The sequence below is a fragment of the Panthera onca genome, chromosome E2 (genome assembly GCF_046562875.1).
Source record: "Panthera onca isolate mPanOnc1 chromosome E2, mPanOnc1 haplotype 2, whole genome shotgun sequence".
In the NCBI taxonomy this organism is placed as follows: domain Eukaryota; kingdom Metazoa; phylum Chordata; class Mammalia; order Carnivora; family Felidae; genus Panthera; species Panthera onca.
The window spans coordinates 4,176,083-4,190,666 of NC_138353.1; the positions used below are offsets into that span (position 1 = coordinate 4,176,083).

The 14,584-nt window shown below is 48.7% G+C and overlaps 1 protein-coding gene across 1 annotated transcript; it reads left to right on the top strand.

Annotated features, from left to right (window-relative positions):
- The first annotated feature begins 909 nt into the window (after positions 1 to 909).
- On the top strand, positions 910 to 4,025 carry LOC132689969 (arginine-fifty homeobox-like). Its single transcript, XM_078439237.1, has 3 exons — positions 910 to 928; positions 2,461 to 2,633; positions 3,669 to 4,025. The coding sequence occupies exons 1-3, from the start codon at positions 910 to 912 to the stop codon at positions 4,023 to 4,025; spliced, it is 549 nt and encodes a 182-aa protein (XP_078295363.1).
- Positions 4,026 to 14,584: the final 10,559 nt, after the last annotated feature.

Consider the following 14,584-nt stretch of genomic DNA (forward strand, 5'->3'; position numbering starts at 1 on the left):
AGAAAAATCACACAAAAATTCATGAGCCTGGAGTCACCTGGACGTCAAATTTTAAAAATATTATGAAGAAAAAAAATAAAAAATAATATTATGAAAAAGAAAATTATGGGCAGACACATTTCTTAACACAGATGTGAAATCAATTAAGCAAAATTTTGGTCCAGATCAACGATGATTAACAAAAATAGCAATTTAATATTAACAAATGACCGACGGTAGGCAGGGGGGGATGCGGACCTTAGCAACCCAGGACTGGTTTTGTATTATAAAGTGTATGTGATGATCATCGACGTAGCAGGTTCATTGCTAACAATATGACACAACTTTCAATAGATGCAGAGGTATTGTAGGAAATACTTCAAATTTAAATATTGGCAAAAAGATCTGATTCGATGACGGTTTCACATCCCAGGCACTACTGACATCGGGGACTGGATAATTTTCTGTTGTAGGGGGCTGTTCTGTGCATTGTAGGATGCTTAATAGCATCTCCGGCTTCTACCTTCTAGAAGTCAGTAGTATTTCTCTCCTCCTCCCCACTCAGTTGTGACACCCAAGAATATTTCCAGAATTAGTCCCATAAAAACATTTCATATCATGCCAGTGTCATGATGAAATCCAGCCAAACTGGTCTTTTCTTTATATATGCACTTACTGTTCCCCTACTGTCCTGGGGTCTTACTAATGCGGCCATTGGCTGGGGCCCCATTGCACCCCAGTGTTCTTTACACTGGGCTCTGGAAGCTTTTATTGAGTGGATTGAGTGAGGGAGTGGCCTTTCAGAAGAGGCAGGGTGGGTCTGGAGAAATGTAGGAAAGGCATGGTTAGATTTACACCCCTTCTGTTCCCACTCAGAGAACGTTTGAGAACAGCACACTTGAACAACGACTCCCCAATAGGCAAGCAGAAATGGCGGACCAGAGGGCAGGTAAGCTGGAGGTGGCCATGAGGGGCCCTAATTTGTATTTGCCAACTACCGTGATTTAACTACTTCGAGGGGTGCCTGGGTGGCTCAGTCTGTTGAGCGTCTGACTTTGACTCAGGTCATGATTTCACAGTCCGTGAGTTCGAGCCCCACGTTGGGCTCTGTGCTGACAGCTCAGAGCCTAGAGCCTGCTTTGGATTCTGTGTCTTCCTCTCTCTCTGCCCCTTCTCCGTTCATGCTGTCTCTCCCAAAAATACTTCAAAAGTGGTGGATTTCAAGCTGCCAACGCATTGAGGTTTGCCAGCCAGTATGAGCCGACTCGAGCACACCACTGAAGGTGATGGGTTCCCAACACCAGTTGGGAAGTTATCCCCTTGTTTCACCTGGAATAATTTATTAGATCGTGGAATTATCTTTCCTTAAAAATTAGTAGACTGTACCCATTTTATCCCCCATGTCATATTTTGGGTGGAGCTGTGATTATTTAATTTTCTTTTGAGCTTAATAAAGTCTCAGAGTCTAAACTTTTTGTTGGGCCAAATTTGGTAAAAAAGAGCTCTTGGGGCGCCTGGGCGGGCCAGTCGGTTGAGTGCCCAACTCTTGATTTTGGCTCGGGTCACGATCTCATGGTTCGTGGGATCGAGCTCCGCATCAGGCTCTGCACTGACAACTTGGAGCGTGCAGCATGCTTCCAATTCTGTGTCTCCCTCTCTCTCTGCCCTCCACCCCCCCGCCCCGCCACTGCTTGTACTCAGTCTGTCTCTCAAAAATAAATAAATGTTAAAAAATGTTTTAAAAAATAAACAAACAGGGGACAGTGAGACATCTAGAAGACACTGCTTCCTTGAATCAAAAAGAACAAACTGTGGCCTCTAAAGAAGCAAAAAGGATGCCAATTTCCAGCAGTGGGAGACAGAAAGTAGACAGAGCACTCAAAAACTGGTCTTCTCTCTCGCTTTCTTAAGTTTATTTATTTATTTTGAGAGACAGAGAGAAAGAGAGAGGAGAGAGGAGAGAAATATCCCAAGAAGGCTCCACACTGTCAGCAGCCCCAACATGGGGCTTGAACTCACGAAACCATGAGATCATGACCTGAGCCAAAATCAAGAGTCAGGTGCCTAACTGACTGAACTGCCCGGGGTGGGGGGGTGGGGCCTGGTCTTCTCTTGTTTAGAACAGATTTTCAACGTTTTTTTTTTTTTTTTTTTTTTTTTGGGACAGAGAGAGACAGAGCATGAACGGGGGAGGGGCAGAGAGAGAGGGAGACACAGAATCGGAAACAGGCTCCAGGCTCCGAGCCATCAGCCCAGAGCCTGACGCGGGGCTCGAACTCACGGACCGCGAGATCGTGACCTGGCTGAAGTCGGACGCTTAACCGACTGCGCCATCCAGGCGCCCCTAGAACAGATTTTCAAGGGAGTCAGAGCTGAGAGGAAAAAAAAGTGCCAGGGCAAACAGCTGGGACAGTAAGGGGACAGACTGCATTCTAGAGTCTGTGATCATGGTGCATGGAGAGATAGTAGGTGCGGGCTAACCAAACGTCCCCCTCTCCACAGCCAAACCGAAGAGGAGAAGCCGAGAGCGTACCTCGTTCACCTCTCATCAGAAGGCGGAACTGGAGGCTCTGTTTAGCCTCACCCAGTTCCCAGATTATGTCACCCAGGAGTTGCTGGCCTCAAAGATTCACTTACAATACACCGTGGTGCAGGTCTGACCCTCTGGAGGGGGGCGTGCTCCCCAGATGCTTCTCCTGCATGCCTGCTCCCTCCCTCTCCCTTCTCTCTGCCCCATGACCAAATAATCACGACTAATCTTCCCTTTAGGGAGCACGTGTTAATAACCTGACTCCTGTGCTAGACAAGTTCTGTGTTTTCACCCTCAGAAACAGACCCATTGACACAGGAGACAAACGGAGGCTCAGAATGGCAAGGTAGCTTCCCCAGGTTCAAGCCCGCTAAGTTGTAAAGATGGAACTCTCTCTAAGTGTGGAGCACTTGTCCTAAACTGTGCCTTCCACAAAGCCCCAAAGAGAAGAAGGGCCACTGTTTGCTGAGGCTTGTCCCTGGGGCTTGGTCGGTGAGGGTGCAAATAAGAAACCAGCCAGAGGTCTCCAGCTAGAATCACACCGAGGGCATATCAGATCCCTTCTGGAATGCCTTTTTTTTTTTTTTTTTTTAAGTTTATTTATTTATTTTGAGAGAGAGAGAGAGACAGAGCACACAAGCATGGGAGGGGCTGAGAGAGGGAGGGAGACACAGAATCCAAAGCAGGCTCCAGGCTCTGAGCTGTCAGCACAGAGCCTGACTTGGGGCTTGAATGCACAAACCGTTAAGATCATGACCCGAGCCGAAACTGGATGCTTAACTGCCTGGGCCATCCAAAGGCCCCTGGAATGCTCCTTTTTTTGTGTGGATCCTTCCAAAAGACTACCAAAGACCCTTCTCAAGGACTCTGAGGCCAGACTCCATACTCTATTCTGTCCTCTGAAGTCCTGACCCTTTATCCCACAGAGAGCTCACGGCATACGGCCGCTGCTTCCCCACTCCTGCTCTGGGGTCCAAGCCCTGCCTCGTTCCCTTCTTTCTTCTTCTTTCTCCATCCCCGCCACCCTGGCCACGGGTGAGACACGGCTCCTACCCTGCCTCAGATACAGTGGGCAGAAGCCCCCTCCCCCCAAGAACCTGCTCTCCAAGGAAGATAAAGGATCAATTTCCGGAATCTGTGTCCTCTGTCTTCTCCACAGGTTTGGTTTAAGAACCGCCGGGTTAAATGGAGGAAGAGCATCCAGAAAGAGCAAGAAGCCGGGATCCCAGCCCCCACCCCTGCAGCCCAGAGGAACAGACCCAGGGCACCCAGACGCCTTTCCCACAGGCGGCCTGTTCTCCCCAGAGTTTCTGATGGCTCCGGGCCAGGCACCGGGAACCCAGATGGGGCTTCTCCACAGGGTGATCCTGAGCTGGACAGGCTGGTGGCTACAATCCCCGCCTTGTCCTCCGCCCCTTACGACATAAGCCAGGTCATGGAAGCCTATGGGTGTCTGGAGGAGAGTTCCAACACGTTCAGTTGCCTTTATCAGTATCTCTCCCTGTCTGATGGCTAGCCGAAGCCCCCTGCTAGCTGGTCCTGTACAGAACCACTCAGCCTCCCTGCATCCTGCTAGCTGGTCCCGATGAAGGCTATCCCTATACCACAGGAGCAGGCTGGAGGTTCCCAAAAGCCGTCAGGATGGTTAAGCCCATAGATTTCAACAGTTACCGCTGTAGGTCACACCGAATTCACAGGGGATCCCTCCACCTTCTCTTCTCACCCCCGTTTCCCTTCGGGTGTGCTTCCACACCCAAATGTACGGGTTAGAAACATTCAGTCCTCTGTGTTCTTTTCCCTGGTAGGAAAAAAACCCTGCGGAAACCAGAGCCCTCTGGACCCAATCTGACATGTTAATTTTCCCATAAGAAGAAACTGTCTGCATACTGGGGTGGTCAATTTGCAAATAAAGTTGCGTTTTGCTCCAGATTTTCTGAATCTCCAGTGTTCTTATCTGTAATGTGGGAATATAATAAACCCGGTCATAGAAGGTTGTGGGGAGTGACCCTTTTCCTAGCAGATTTCAGTCTGTTTTTCCTTCTTTTTAAAAAAAAAAAATTTTTTTAATGTTTATTTTTGAGAGAGAGGGGGAGACACAGAATCTGAAGCAGGCTCCAGGCTCGGAGCTGTCAACACAGAGCCCAACCCAGGGCGCAAACCCACGATCCATGAGATCGTGACCTGAGCCGAAGCTGGACACTTAACCGACTCAGCCACCCAGGCGCCCCGGCCATGTAAGGTTTTTAAAAATTTACTTATTTTTAATTGTGGCAAAAGCTACATAAAACCATCGCAGCCATTTTTAAGTGTATAGTTCAATATGTTAGCCCGGTCCCTCACATTATTGTGCAACCAACTTCCAGACCTCTTTTCATCGTGCAATATTAAATCTCTGTCCCCATTAAACAGCAGCCCCCCATTTCCCCTCCCCCCAACCCCTGGTGCCCACCATTCCACCATCGGTCACCAGGAATGTGACAACCCGAGTACCTCATGTACCTCACGTAGAATCATCACGTCCTTGATCTAAAGGCTTATTTCACTGAGCCTTTCCTCCAGCTTCACTCCTGTTACAATATGTGTCACAATTTCCTTTTTTTTTTTCTAAATTTGTTCCAGCATTTATTAATTTTTTGAGAGACAGAGAGAGACAGAGCACAAGCAGGGGAGGGGACAGAGAGAGGGAGACATAGAATCTGAAGCAGGCTCCAGGTTCCTATCAGCACAGAGCCCAATGTGGGGCTCGAACCCACAAACCATGAGATCATGACCTGAGCCCAAGTTGGACACTTAACCAACTGCACCAGCCAGGCGTCCCTCAATTCCCTTCCTTTTTAATGAAGCTTTTATGGCTTGTTGATTTTGAGTCATACTTAGAAAACTTCCTTGGGGCACCTGGGTGGCACAGTCGGTTAAGCAACTGACTTCGGCTCAGGTTAATCTCCCAGTTTGTGGTTTTGAGCTGTGCTGACAGCTCAGAGTCTGGATGGAGCCTGCTTTGGATTCTGTGTCTCCCTCTCTCTCTGCCCCTCCCCTGCTCTCACTCTCTCAAAAATAAACATTAAAAAACATTAAAAAAAAAAAGAGAGAGAGAGAGAGAGAGAGAGAGAGAACGTCAGCCTACCTCCAGTAAATACAGGAATTCACCCATTTTCTTTTGCACATTTGTGGTTTTCTTTTTTTACATTTAGATCCCTGATCTATTTGGAATGTATATCACATGTGTGGTGTGTAAAGTATTGGCCCAATTTTATTCTTTCAAGTGGCTAATCAGACATCCTAGCATCATTTGTTTCAAAGCCCACATTTGGGTGTTGGGGAAACTGGACAGCCACGTGCACGAGAATGAAACTGGTCTCCTATTGTCTACCATATGCAAAAATCAACTCAAAATGGAATAATGCCCTGAAACCATAAAACTCCTAGAGGAAACCAGGGGGTCAGCTCCTTGACATTGTCTTGTCAATGAATTTTTTGGATCTGACACCAAGAGGAAAGGCAATAATGAACAAGTAAAACTACATCAACTGAAAAAGCAGCAGCAAAGGAAACCATCAACAAAATGAGGAGGCAATGGACCAAATGGGGGCAAATATTCCCAAAGTATATATAGAACTCTTATAACTTGGGGCAACCGGGTGGCTCAGTTGGTTAAGCATCCAACTTCGGCTCAGGTCACAATCTCACGGTTCATGAATTCGAGCTCCGCGTGGGGCTCTGTGCTGACAGCTCAGAGCCTGGAGTCTGCTTCAAATTCTGTGTCTCCCTCTCTCTCTACCCCTTCCCTACTCACGCTCTTCTCTGTCTTTCAAAAATAAATACACATTGAAAAAAACAAAACAAAGAACTCCTACAACTCAATAGCAGAAAAAAGAAAGAAAAAAAAAAAAAAAAAAGGAAGAAACAGGACACAGTCTGATTACAAGGACTGAAACAGGTATTTTTCCCGGAAAACATCCAGGTGGCCAACAGACACATGAGAAGATGCTCAACATCACTCATCATCAGGGAAGCGCAAACCAAAACCATGATGAGATACCACCTCACACCTGTCCGAATGCCTAACAGTAACAAGTCAGGCAACAGCAGATGTTGGCAAGGATGCGGAGAAAGGGGAACCCACCCGCGCTGCTTTTGGGAATGCACACTGGTGTAGCCGCTCCAGAAAACAGTATGGTATTTCACCTCGGAAAGTGAAAGATAAAACTACCACACAGTCCAGCAACCCCGCTTCGGGGAATCTATCCGGAACTGTCTCGTAACATGATCTGCAGCCCCGTTTTCGCTACAGCATTACTTAAGTTAGGCAAGACACAGACACGGCCTGCGTGACCATCGATGGACAAACGGATAAAGAAAATGTGGTCTCTACCCATAACGGTATGTTTTTCAGCTATAAACTGTCCATGTGTCCATTTGCAACAACCTAGGCGAACCTGGAGGCACTTAGGCCAAATGAAACAAGTCAAAGATGAATAGCATATGATTTTATGTACAGGTGGCATCTTAAGAAAAACCCTGAACACGTAGATACAGAGAATAGATTTGCAGTTAACAGAAATGGTGGGTGGGGAAAGAACTGGATGGAGACGGTCAAAATGCTGAAACTTCAAAAATAAGTCCTGATGGGGCGCCTGGGTGGCTCAGTCGGTTGGGCGTCCGACTTCGGCTCAGGTCATGATCTCGCGGTCCGTGGGTTCAGGCCCCGCGTCAGGCTCTGTGCTGACAGCTCGGAGCCTGGAGCCTGCTTCGGATTCTGTGTCTCCCTCTCTCTCTGCCCCTCCCCCTCCCATGTTCTCTCTCTCTCTCTCTCTCTCTCTCTCTAAAATAAATAAACATTAAAAAAAAAAATTAAAAAAAAAAACAAAAAACAAAAAACAAACAAAAAAAAAAGTCCTGGGACGTAAGAGATGGCATGGTGACTGTGATGTACGATGCTATGTGGCACATTTGGAAGTTGGGTTATTTAGAAGGCAGACAATGGCCAAACTTCAAAACATAAGCTAAGAAGAAAAAAGAGAATACATCCAAATCTCTAAATGTTCCCTCTGAGCCTGTGCAGTGAGCAAGTCTGGTCCAGGAAAAAATTGCACGGAAGAGATAAAAGGAAAAGTCCACCCTGATTGTGAAAATGCAGGAGGTTCCCCAGCAGACAAGTCCCTTCCCTGTGTTCTGGGTTCTCACCTGTGAACACACATCCGGGTGGTTCCTTCAGGACTCTGCATCCGGGGGAGAAGGAGGGAACAAAGGGCAACCTGACTCCTTGCAGACTAAGTCTGGAAGGGAGAAAAAAGCAGAGGGAAAGCATTAGGGTCCTGAAGAACAAACAGAATTAAACAAAATCCTCAGAGAACACAGAAACCCTTCCCCCAAATCAGAATCTATTGCAGAGACTGTCCTTTGCTGGGCTGACAGAACAGGGGTGAGGGGGGGCGGTGCCAGGGAGCCAGCAGCTCAGAAACTACCCACATCCACAAAACCAGAAGAAAACGAAGTCTTTATAAAATGCATACTTACATAAGGATGATAAAAATTTGACTTCATATTACTTAAGTGTCCAACTCTTTTTTTTCTTTTAATTTTTTTAAGTGTTTATTATTATTATTATTTTTTTTGAGACAGAGAGCACGTGCAGGGAAGAGCAGCGAGAGAGGGAGACACAGAGTCCGAAGCAGGCTCCAGGTTCTGAGCTGTCAGCACAGAGCCCGACGCGGGGCTCGAACTCACAAATCGCGAGATCATGACCTGAGCCGAAGTAGGAGGTCCAACTGACGGAGCCATCCAGGCACCCCTAAATAAATCAACTTAAAAATTTTTTTTGACTTTATAAAATATATATGATAAAACAATAAATTTTAAAACATGCTTATGCGTGAATGGGGCAAAATTAATCCTAGATTAGTCAAAGAAAGTAATGTAGTCACACCTCAGTAGGGGTGCCTGTCTGGCTCAGTCAGTACAGCATGGGACTCTTAATCTCAGGGTAGTGAGTTTGAGCCCCAAGTTGGGTGTAGAGATTACTTAGAAAAAGAGAGAGAGAGAGAGAGAGAGAGAGAGAGAGAGAGAGAGACCTATTCACCAGTAACTAGGGAAAAAAAAAAGGTTTAAGACTCTAAGAACAAATCTGCAAATAATCTTCAAGGTTATTCTGCATAAAATGGTAAACTGTTATGGGGGGGCATTAAATATTTGAATATACAGGGAGATATAACAAAGCCATGAATGGAAAAGTCTAATGAGAAGCAGCTTTTTCCAAATTCATTTGTAAACTCTAAACAATTCTGATCAGAATGCTAACTGGGCTTTCTTAAGGTGGGTCAGGGGGGACTAGCTAAAGTTTTGCCCAACAATCATACAAAAGAATAATAAAGGGGCACTGGTTGGTTCAGACGGTTAAGCATCGACTCTTGATTCCAGCCCAGGTCGTAATTTTGAGTTCTGTGAGTTTGAGCCCCAGGTCAGGTTCTCTGCTGACAGCAAGGAGCCGACTTGGGATTCACATTCTCTCTCTCTCAAAATAAATAAACTTAAAAAAGAGAGAGAGAGAGAGAGAGAGAGAGAGAGAGAGAGAATAATATGCAAGAAATTCTCAACTATTCTAAAATGTATACGGAATAAGGATATTTTGAAAACCACGAAGGATGGGGTGCCTGGGTGACTCAGTTGAGCATCTGACTTCGGCTCAGGTCATGATCTCACAGTTCATGAGGTCAAGTCATGCATTGGGCTCTGTGCTGACGGCTTGGAGCCTGGAGCCTGCTTGGGATTCTGTGTCTTCCTCTCCCTCTGCCCCTTCCCCACTGGCACTCTGCCTCTCTCTCTGAAAAATAAACATTTTTAAAAAATTAAAGAAAAAAATGAACACCATGAAGGAAGGGACCTGTCTGTATGCCCTTCAGAAAGGAAACAATGATCAAAAGCTGGTAAATGGTGTGGATTGGTCAGGGATAGAGGTTATAGACTGGGGTAGTCTGCTGGAGAGCAATTAGAAGGACTTTTTTTTTTTTTAATTTTATTTTTAAGTAACCTCTACACCCCTCATGGGGCTTGAACTCATGACTCCAAGATCAAAGTTGCACACTCTATCGACTGAGCTGGTCAGGCGCCCCTAGAAGGACTTTCTCAAATTAATTACATGTTTGTTTAAAACACAAGGAAGCAACCAGTGTCCTGGAAATGGATAGGGGAAGAAATTTCCATCCTGCTCAATGAGATGAGAGCCGGGGGAGCTCCGTATAAACCCTCCCAGGAAGCAAAGGGACACTCCGTTACAGTTTTATAAACATGGTGTAGGAACAATACACACAATGGGGCCTAAAACACCATTTCAGTTATGCACATTACAAACCTATGCTCCCAGGGCACCTGGGTGGCTTAGTCAGTTAAGCATTTGACTCTTGGTTTCTGCTCAGGTCATGATCTCACCATTCAGGAGATCAAGCCCCAAGTCTGGCTCTGTGCTGACAGCATGGAGCCTCCTTCGTATTCTCTCTCTCTCCCCCCTGCCCTTCACCCCTGCCCCATTCACTCACTCTCTCTCTCTCAAAATTACTAAACTTATGCTCCCGTGATAGCATCTTAGAAAACAAGTACTAAAAATGAGTAAAAGTGCTCATAGGAGTAGTTCTTGGAAACTGGAAGAGTTGTCTGCAGTGAGGAGGAAAATAAGAGAGAGGGTGGGGATTAAAATGCAGAAGAAAATGGGGTGCCTGGGTGGCTCAGTTGGTTGAGCATCTGACTTCAGCTCAGGTCATGATCTCCCGGTTCATGAGTTCGAGCCCCAAGTCGGGACCTGTGGTGACAGCTCAGAGCCTGGAACCTGCTTCAGATTCCGTGTCTCCCTCTTTCTCTGCCCCTCCCTCGCTCACGCTCTGTCTCTTTCAAAAATAAATGAGCATTACAATTTTTTTTTTAAAAAATGCACAAGAAAATAATAAAACAACAGAGATAGAATCAGGACTAGGTGGGCATTTTGGGGAGCAAACAGTATGGGGAGACCCCCGCCTGAGTTCCTGGGTGTCCGGGTACCCAAGCGATGCCCTAGCACACTGTGCAGAACCACACTCTGGGGTCCCAGAGAGGGTCTAGTGGACGGGGTGATTTAGGTGAACTGTTAAACGCGGGCCTTCCTCAGTTACATTTACAGACAACTCAGTTACAGACAACCCAGGGAATAGCCCACCACAGCTCACTGACCTCACTCAACCGACCCTTCTGGGGAGCGAGGCCCTGGAGGCAAGGCCGTGTTGAGTTAGAACAAACGGAAGATGAAGACACGTGGTGGCAGGCAAAAAGAGGGGGAGTAAACAGGAGGGGGTACCTTCTGCCCGGGCTAGTGGTGATTGGAGCTCTGACCCCACTGGTTCCCGAGGTCTAGGGCACCCTAGGGGTTCTGGAATTCGTGGTTGGATGGAGAGCTGCAGGACGCAGAGCTCCGGGGAGGGAGGGGGCGCCGAGGCAGAGGTGCATGGTGACAACCCTCACTTAGCGGGGTTTGGAGAGGCCCGCGAGGGCAGAGCGCAAACCTCCCCTGGGCAGCTGCAGAGCAAAGATACCCCATCCAGATGTACAGACCTAACACGTTAGTGGAAGAAATCGAATTGTGCCAAATCCAATCGCACAGGTTCTGACCTCTCGCCAAGCTCCAGGTTCCGGGGGCCTGAGACGGGCTGCCCTGGAGTTGGTGCATCCGGGGAGTGGGGGCCCGGAGACCCGGGGGCCTGGGGGCGCAGGCCTGGAGCGGAGGAGAAGCAGGGACTTGGCAAGGGGAGCATCGCGGGGCGTCACGGGGGGTGGGGGGGGGGTAGGGGGAACACCATACTACTGCTGAGAATGTTTGCTTCGCCACTGCCACCTGCCACTGGGGTCACAGACAAGATGCCGCCGGGGGCGCTTAGCAGCCCTGCACTGGAAACGTGCGCTCAGCGTGGCTGGCATCCCGGCATCCGGGGCGGGGAGACGCACGGTGGCGTCGGGGGGCGTGGAGACAGACCACACGTCGGGGGTGGGGGTGCGTGTGTAGGGGTGGAGATGGGCGGGACCAGCGTCGGGGATTGGTGCGCCGGGAAATACGTGAGGCGCCCATTCCCAGGATGCGGGCGCGGGTGGCGTGGAGCCGGTTGAAGAGGCTGGCGCTGGGCAGGCGAGCGGACCGTCGAGGAAGCTGGCGTCGGAGGTTGTGGAGAGGCGAAGGGATGCCGGACGGACAGGGGTGTTGAGGGCAGGCGGCCCCACGCACTGCGGACGTCGGGGTGGGGACGCAGAGCCTGCGGAGAGCCCTGCTTTGCAGGTAAGGCACGGGGACCTCAGAGATGTAGGGACAGACATCTGACACCGTGCTAGCATGTCCTTCTGGCCATGATGTGGCAGGCTTTCCTGCCCCGGCTCTTTGGTCCTTACACCAAATTTGGGGAATCAGGGTGAGTGAACATGAAAAGCGTCCTCAGGACAGCGCCTGTTTTTCCCAGGGCAGAAGCTGGTTTCACATAAATCAGAGTTTCCATCTGTTTCTCTGGGTCCAGTTAGGGGCCTCGTTCCTAACTCCTGTTGTTACTCAGGTCCCAGAAGGGAGACATGGGAAGGGGATGGGCCACGGGGAGGTACACAGCCCCGGCTGGGCTCAGGGAGGTCGAGGTGTGGTTGGGGACTTGTTGGAAGTCTGGAGTGCCAGCCACAGCCCTTTCCCTGAGAGGCTGTATGGTTAGGGACATTGTTTGGGCCTGGGCAGAAAGATCCTGACTTGGGGACTAATGGGATGTGATTGATGCAGGAGCCCTGTGGGTTCATGTAGTGGTGTTTCTGGGCACATTAATAGGAATAAAAATCCGGGCTGGCTGAAGAAGCCTCTCCAGCCCATAGATGTGTGATCATGAGTTCTTTAAATAGTGTTCAGCCACAAGGGGCGCCTGGGTGGCTCAGTTGTTTGAGCATCCGACTTCCGCTGAGGTCATGATCTCTCGGTTGGTGAGTTCCAGCCCAGCGTTGGGCTGTGGGCTGTCAGCTCAGAGCCTGGAGCCTGCTTCGGATTCTGTGTCTCCCTCTCTGTCTGCCCCTACCCTGATCGCCCTCGGTCTTTCTCTCTCAAAAATAAACATTAGGGGCGCCTGGGTGGCTCAGTCAATTAAGGGTCCAACTTCAGCTCAGGTCATGATCTCACGGTCAGTGGGTTCAAGCCCCGCGTCAGGCTCTGTGCTGACAGCTCAGAGCCTGGAGCCTGTTTCGGATTCTGTGTCTCCCTCTTTCTCTGACCCTCCCCTGTTCATGCTCTGTCTCTGTCTCAACAATAAATAAATGTTAAAAAAAAATTAAAAAAAAATAAACATTAAAAAAATTGAAAAAATATATTATTCACCCACCAGAAAGATGGAAATCTTGCCATTTGTGAAAACATGGATAAGCCTGGAGGGCATTATGCTAAGATAAATCAGAGAAAGACATACTGTATGATCTTGCTTATATATGTGGAATCTAAAAGTGTCAAGTTTGTGGAACCAGAGACAATGGTGGTTGCCAGGGGTGGGGGTGGGGTGGGAAAAAGGGGCAGATGCTGGTCAAAGGGTACAGACTTATTTGTAGGATGCATAAGTTCTGGGGATCTAATGTACAGCCTGCTGACGATAGTTATTGTATAATTGAGATTTGCAAAGAACAGATCGAAATGGAAACTATGTGAGATGATGGGTGGCTTTTTGTTTGTTTATTTTTGAGAGAGAGCTGCACACACATGCGTGCAGGGGAAGGGCAGAGAGAGGGAGAGAGTCCTAAGCAGGCTCCGTGCTGTCAGCACAGAGCCTGATGTGGGGCTTGATCCCACGAACCACAAGATTGTGACCTGAGCCAAAATCAAGAGTTGGATGCTTCACCCACTGAGCCACCCAGGCGCCCCAGATGGATGGATTAATGAGCTTGGTTGTGGCAATCATTTCACAATGTATACATGTATCAAAGCATCATGTCGTACACCTTAAATATGCACAATTGTAATTTGTCAATTAACCTCTTTAAAGCTGGGGAGAAATATAGACAGTTCCTTAAGTTGGAAATTTGTTAAGTATTGAGTCTTAGGAAGGACAGAAAACAGCCAACCAAGAAACAGCAGCCGTGCCAGACCCTTGGTTGGTCTTCCCTTCCTCCTGGGGTCAGAGACTAGGAGACCCTAGAATGGACACAAATGGGGTGTTTGCCTCAGCTCTAGCCCTTTTCTTTCCTCTGGGTGCCCTGGGGTGGGGTAGACCCTTGCCCAAACCATACACCCTGTTTGCCACCAATTATTCCAACAGGGGAAGAGGCTTACTTACTGCCTAGTGGGCTTGGACTCCTCACCCTATCTAGGTGCCATCCTGCCCCCTTCCCACATCCTGCAGCAAAGTCATAGGCTTGCCACCATTCCTGTTTTTCAGATTAGGAAATTGAGGTAGAGAAGTTACATAACAAGATTATTCCTTCCTGATCTCATTTACACTTTGTTAGCCCGGCCTTCTGGAAGATAAGTGTCTTCAACTCTTCTAGATGGGATAATCAACTCCTCCAGATTTGCTGGGGATGGGGGGGTGCTTCTTGGTTTTAGCCATCTGGAAAACCACTTAGGTGCAAACCAACTGTGGGTCACCCAGTTTCTAGACCATAGGTTGGCATATTCTCTTGGCCTGTTGTGTGGCCAGTGAGTGAAGACTGGTTTTTAAAGCTTGTAAAGGTTTAGAAGAGGAGGAGGGTGAGTAGGGAGGATGAGGGAGGGCAGGGGTGGGGGGTAGAGAGGAGGCTGGAGGGGACAGAAAGTTGAGGGTGGAGTAGGCAAAGAGATTAGGGTAGAGTCTGGGGGAGGGTTAAGGGCAGCAGGGGGAGGGACAGGGTTGGGGGTGGGTAGAGGGTGCTGGAGGGGAGGGTTAGAATGGAGAGGAGGGTGGGGTAGGCATGGAGATTAGGGTAGAGTCTGGGGGAGGGTTAAGGGCAGTGGGGGGAGGGACAGGGGTGGGGGTGGGGGGAGGGTAAAAATAGAGAGGAGGGTGGGGTCGGCATGGAGATCAGGGTAGAGTCTGGGGGAAGGTTAAGGGGAGGCAGAGGAGGGTAGGGGGAGCA

Coding starts and splice junctions, on each gene's coding strand:
- LOC132689969 (XM_078439237.1), top strand. Junction 2,634..3,668: donor TACAATACACCGTGGTGCAG/GTCTGACCCTCT, acceptor TCTTCTCCACAG/GTTTGGTTTAAGAACCGCCG.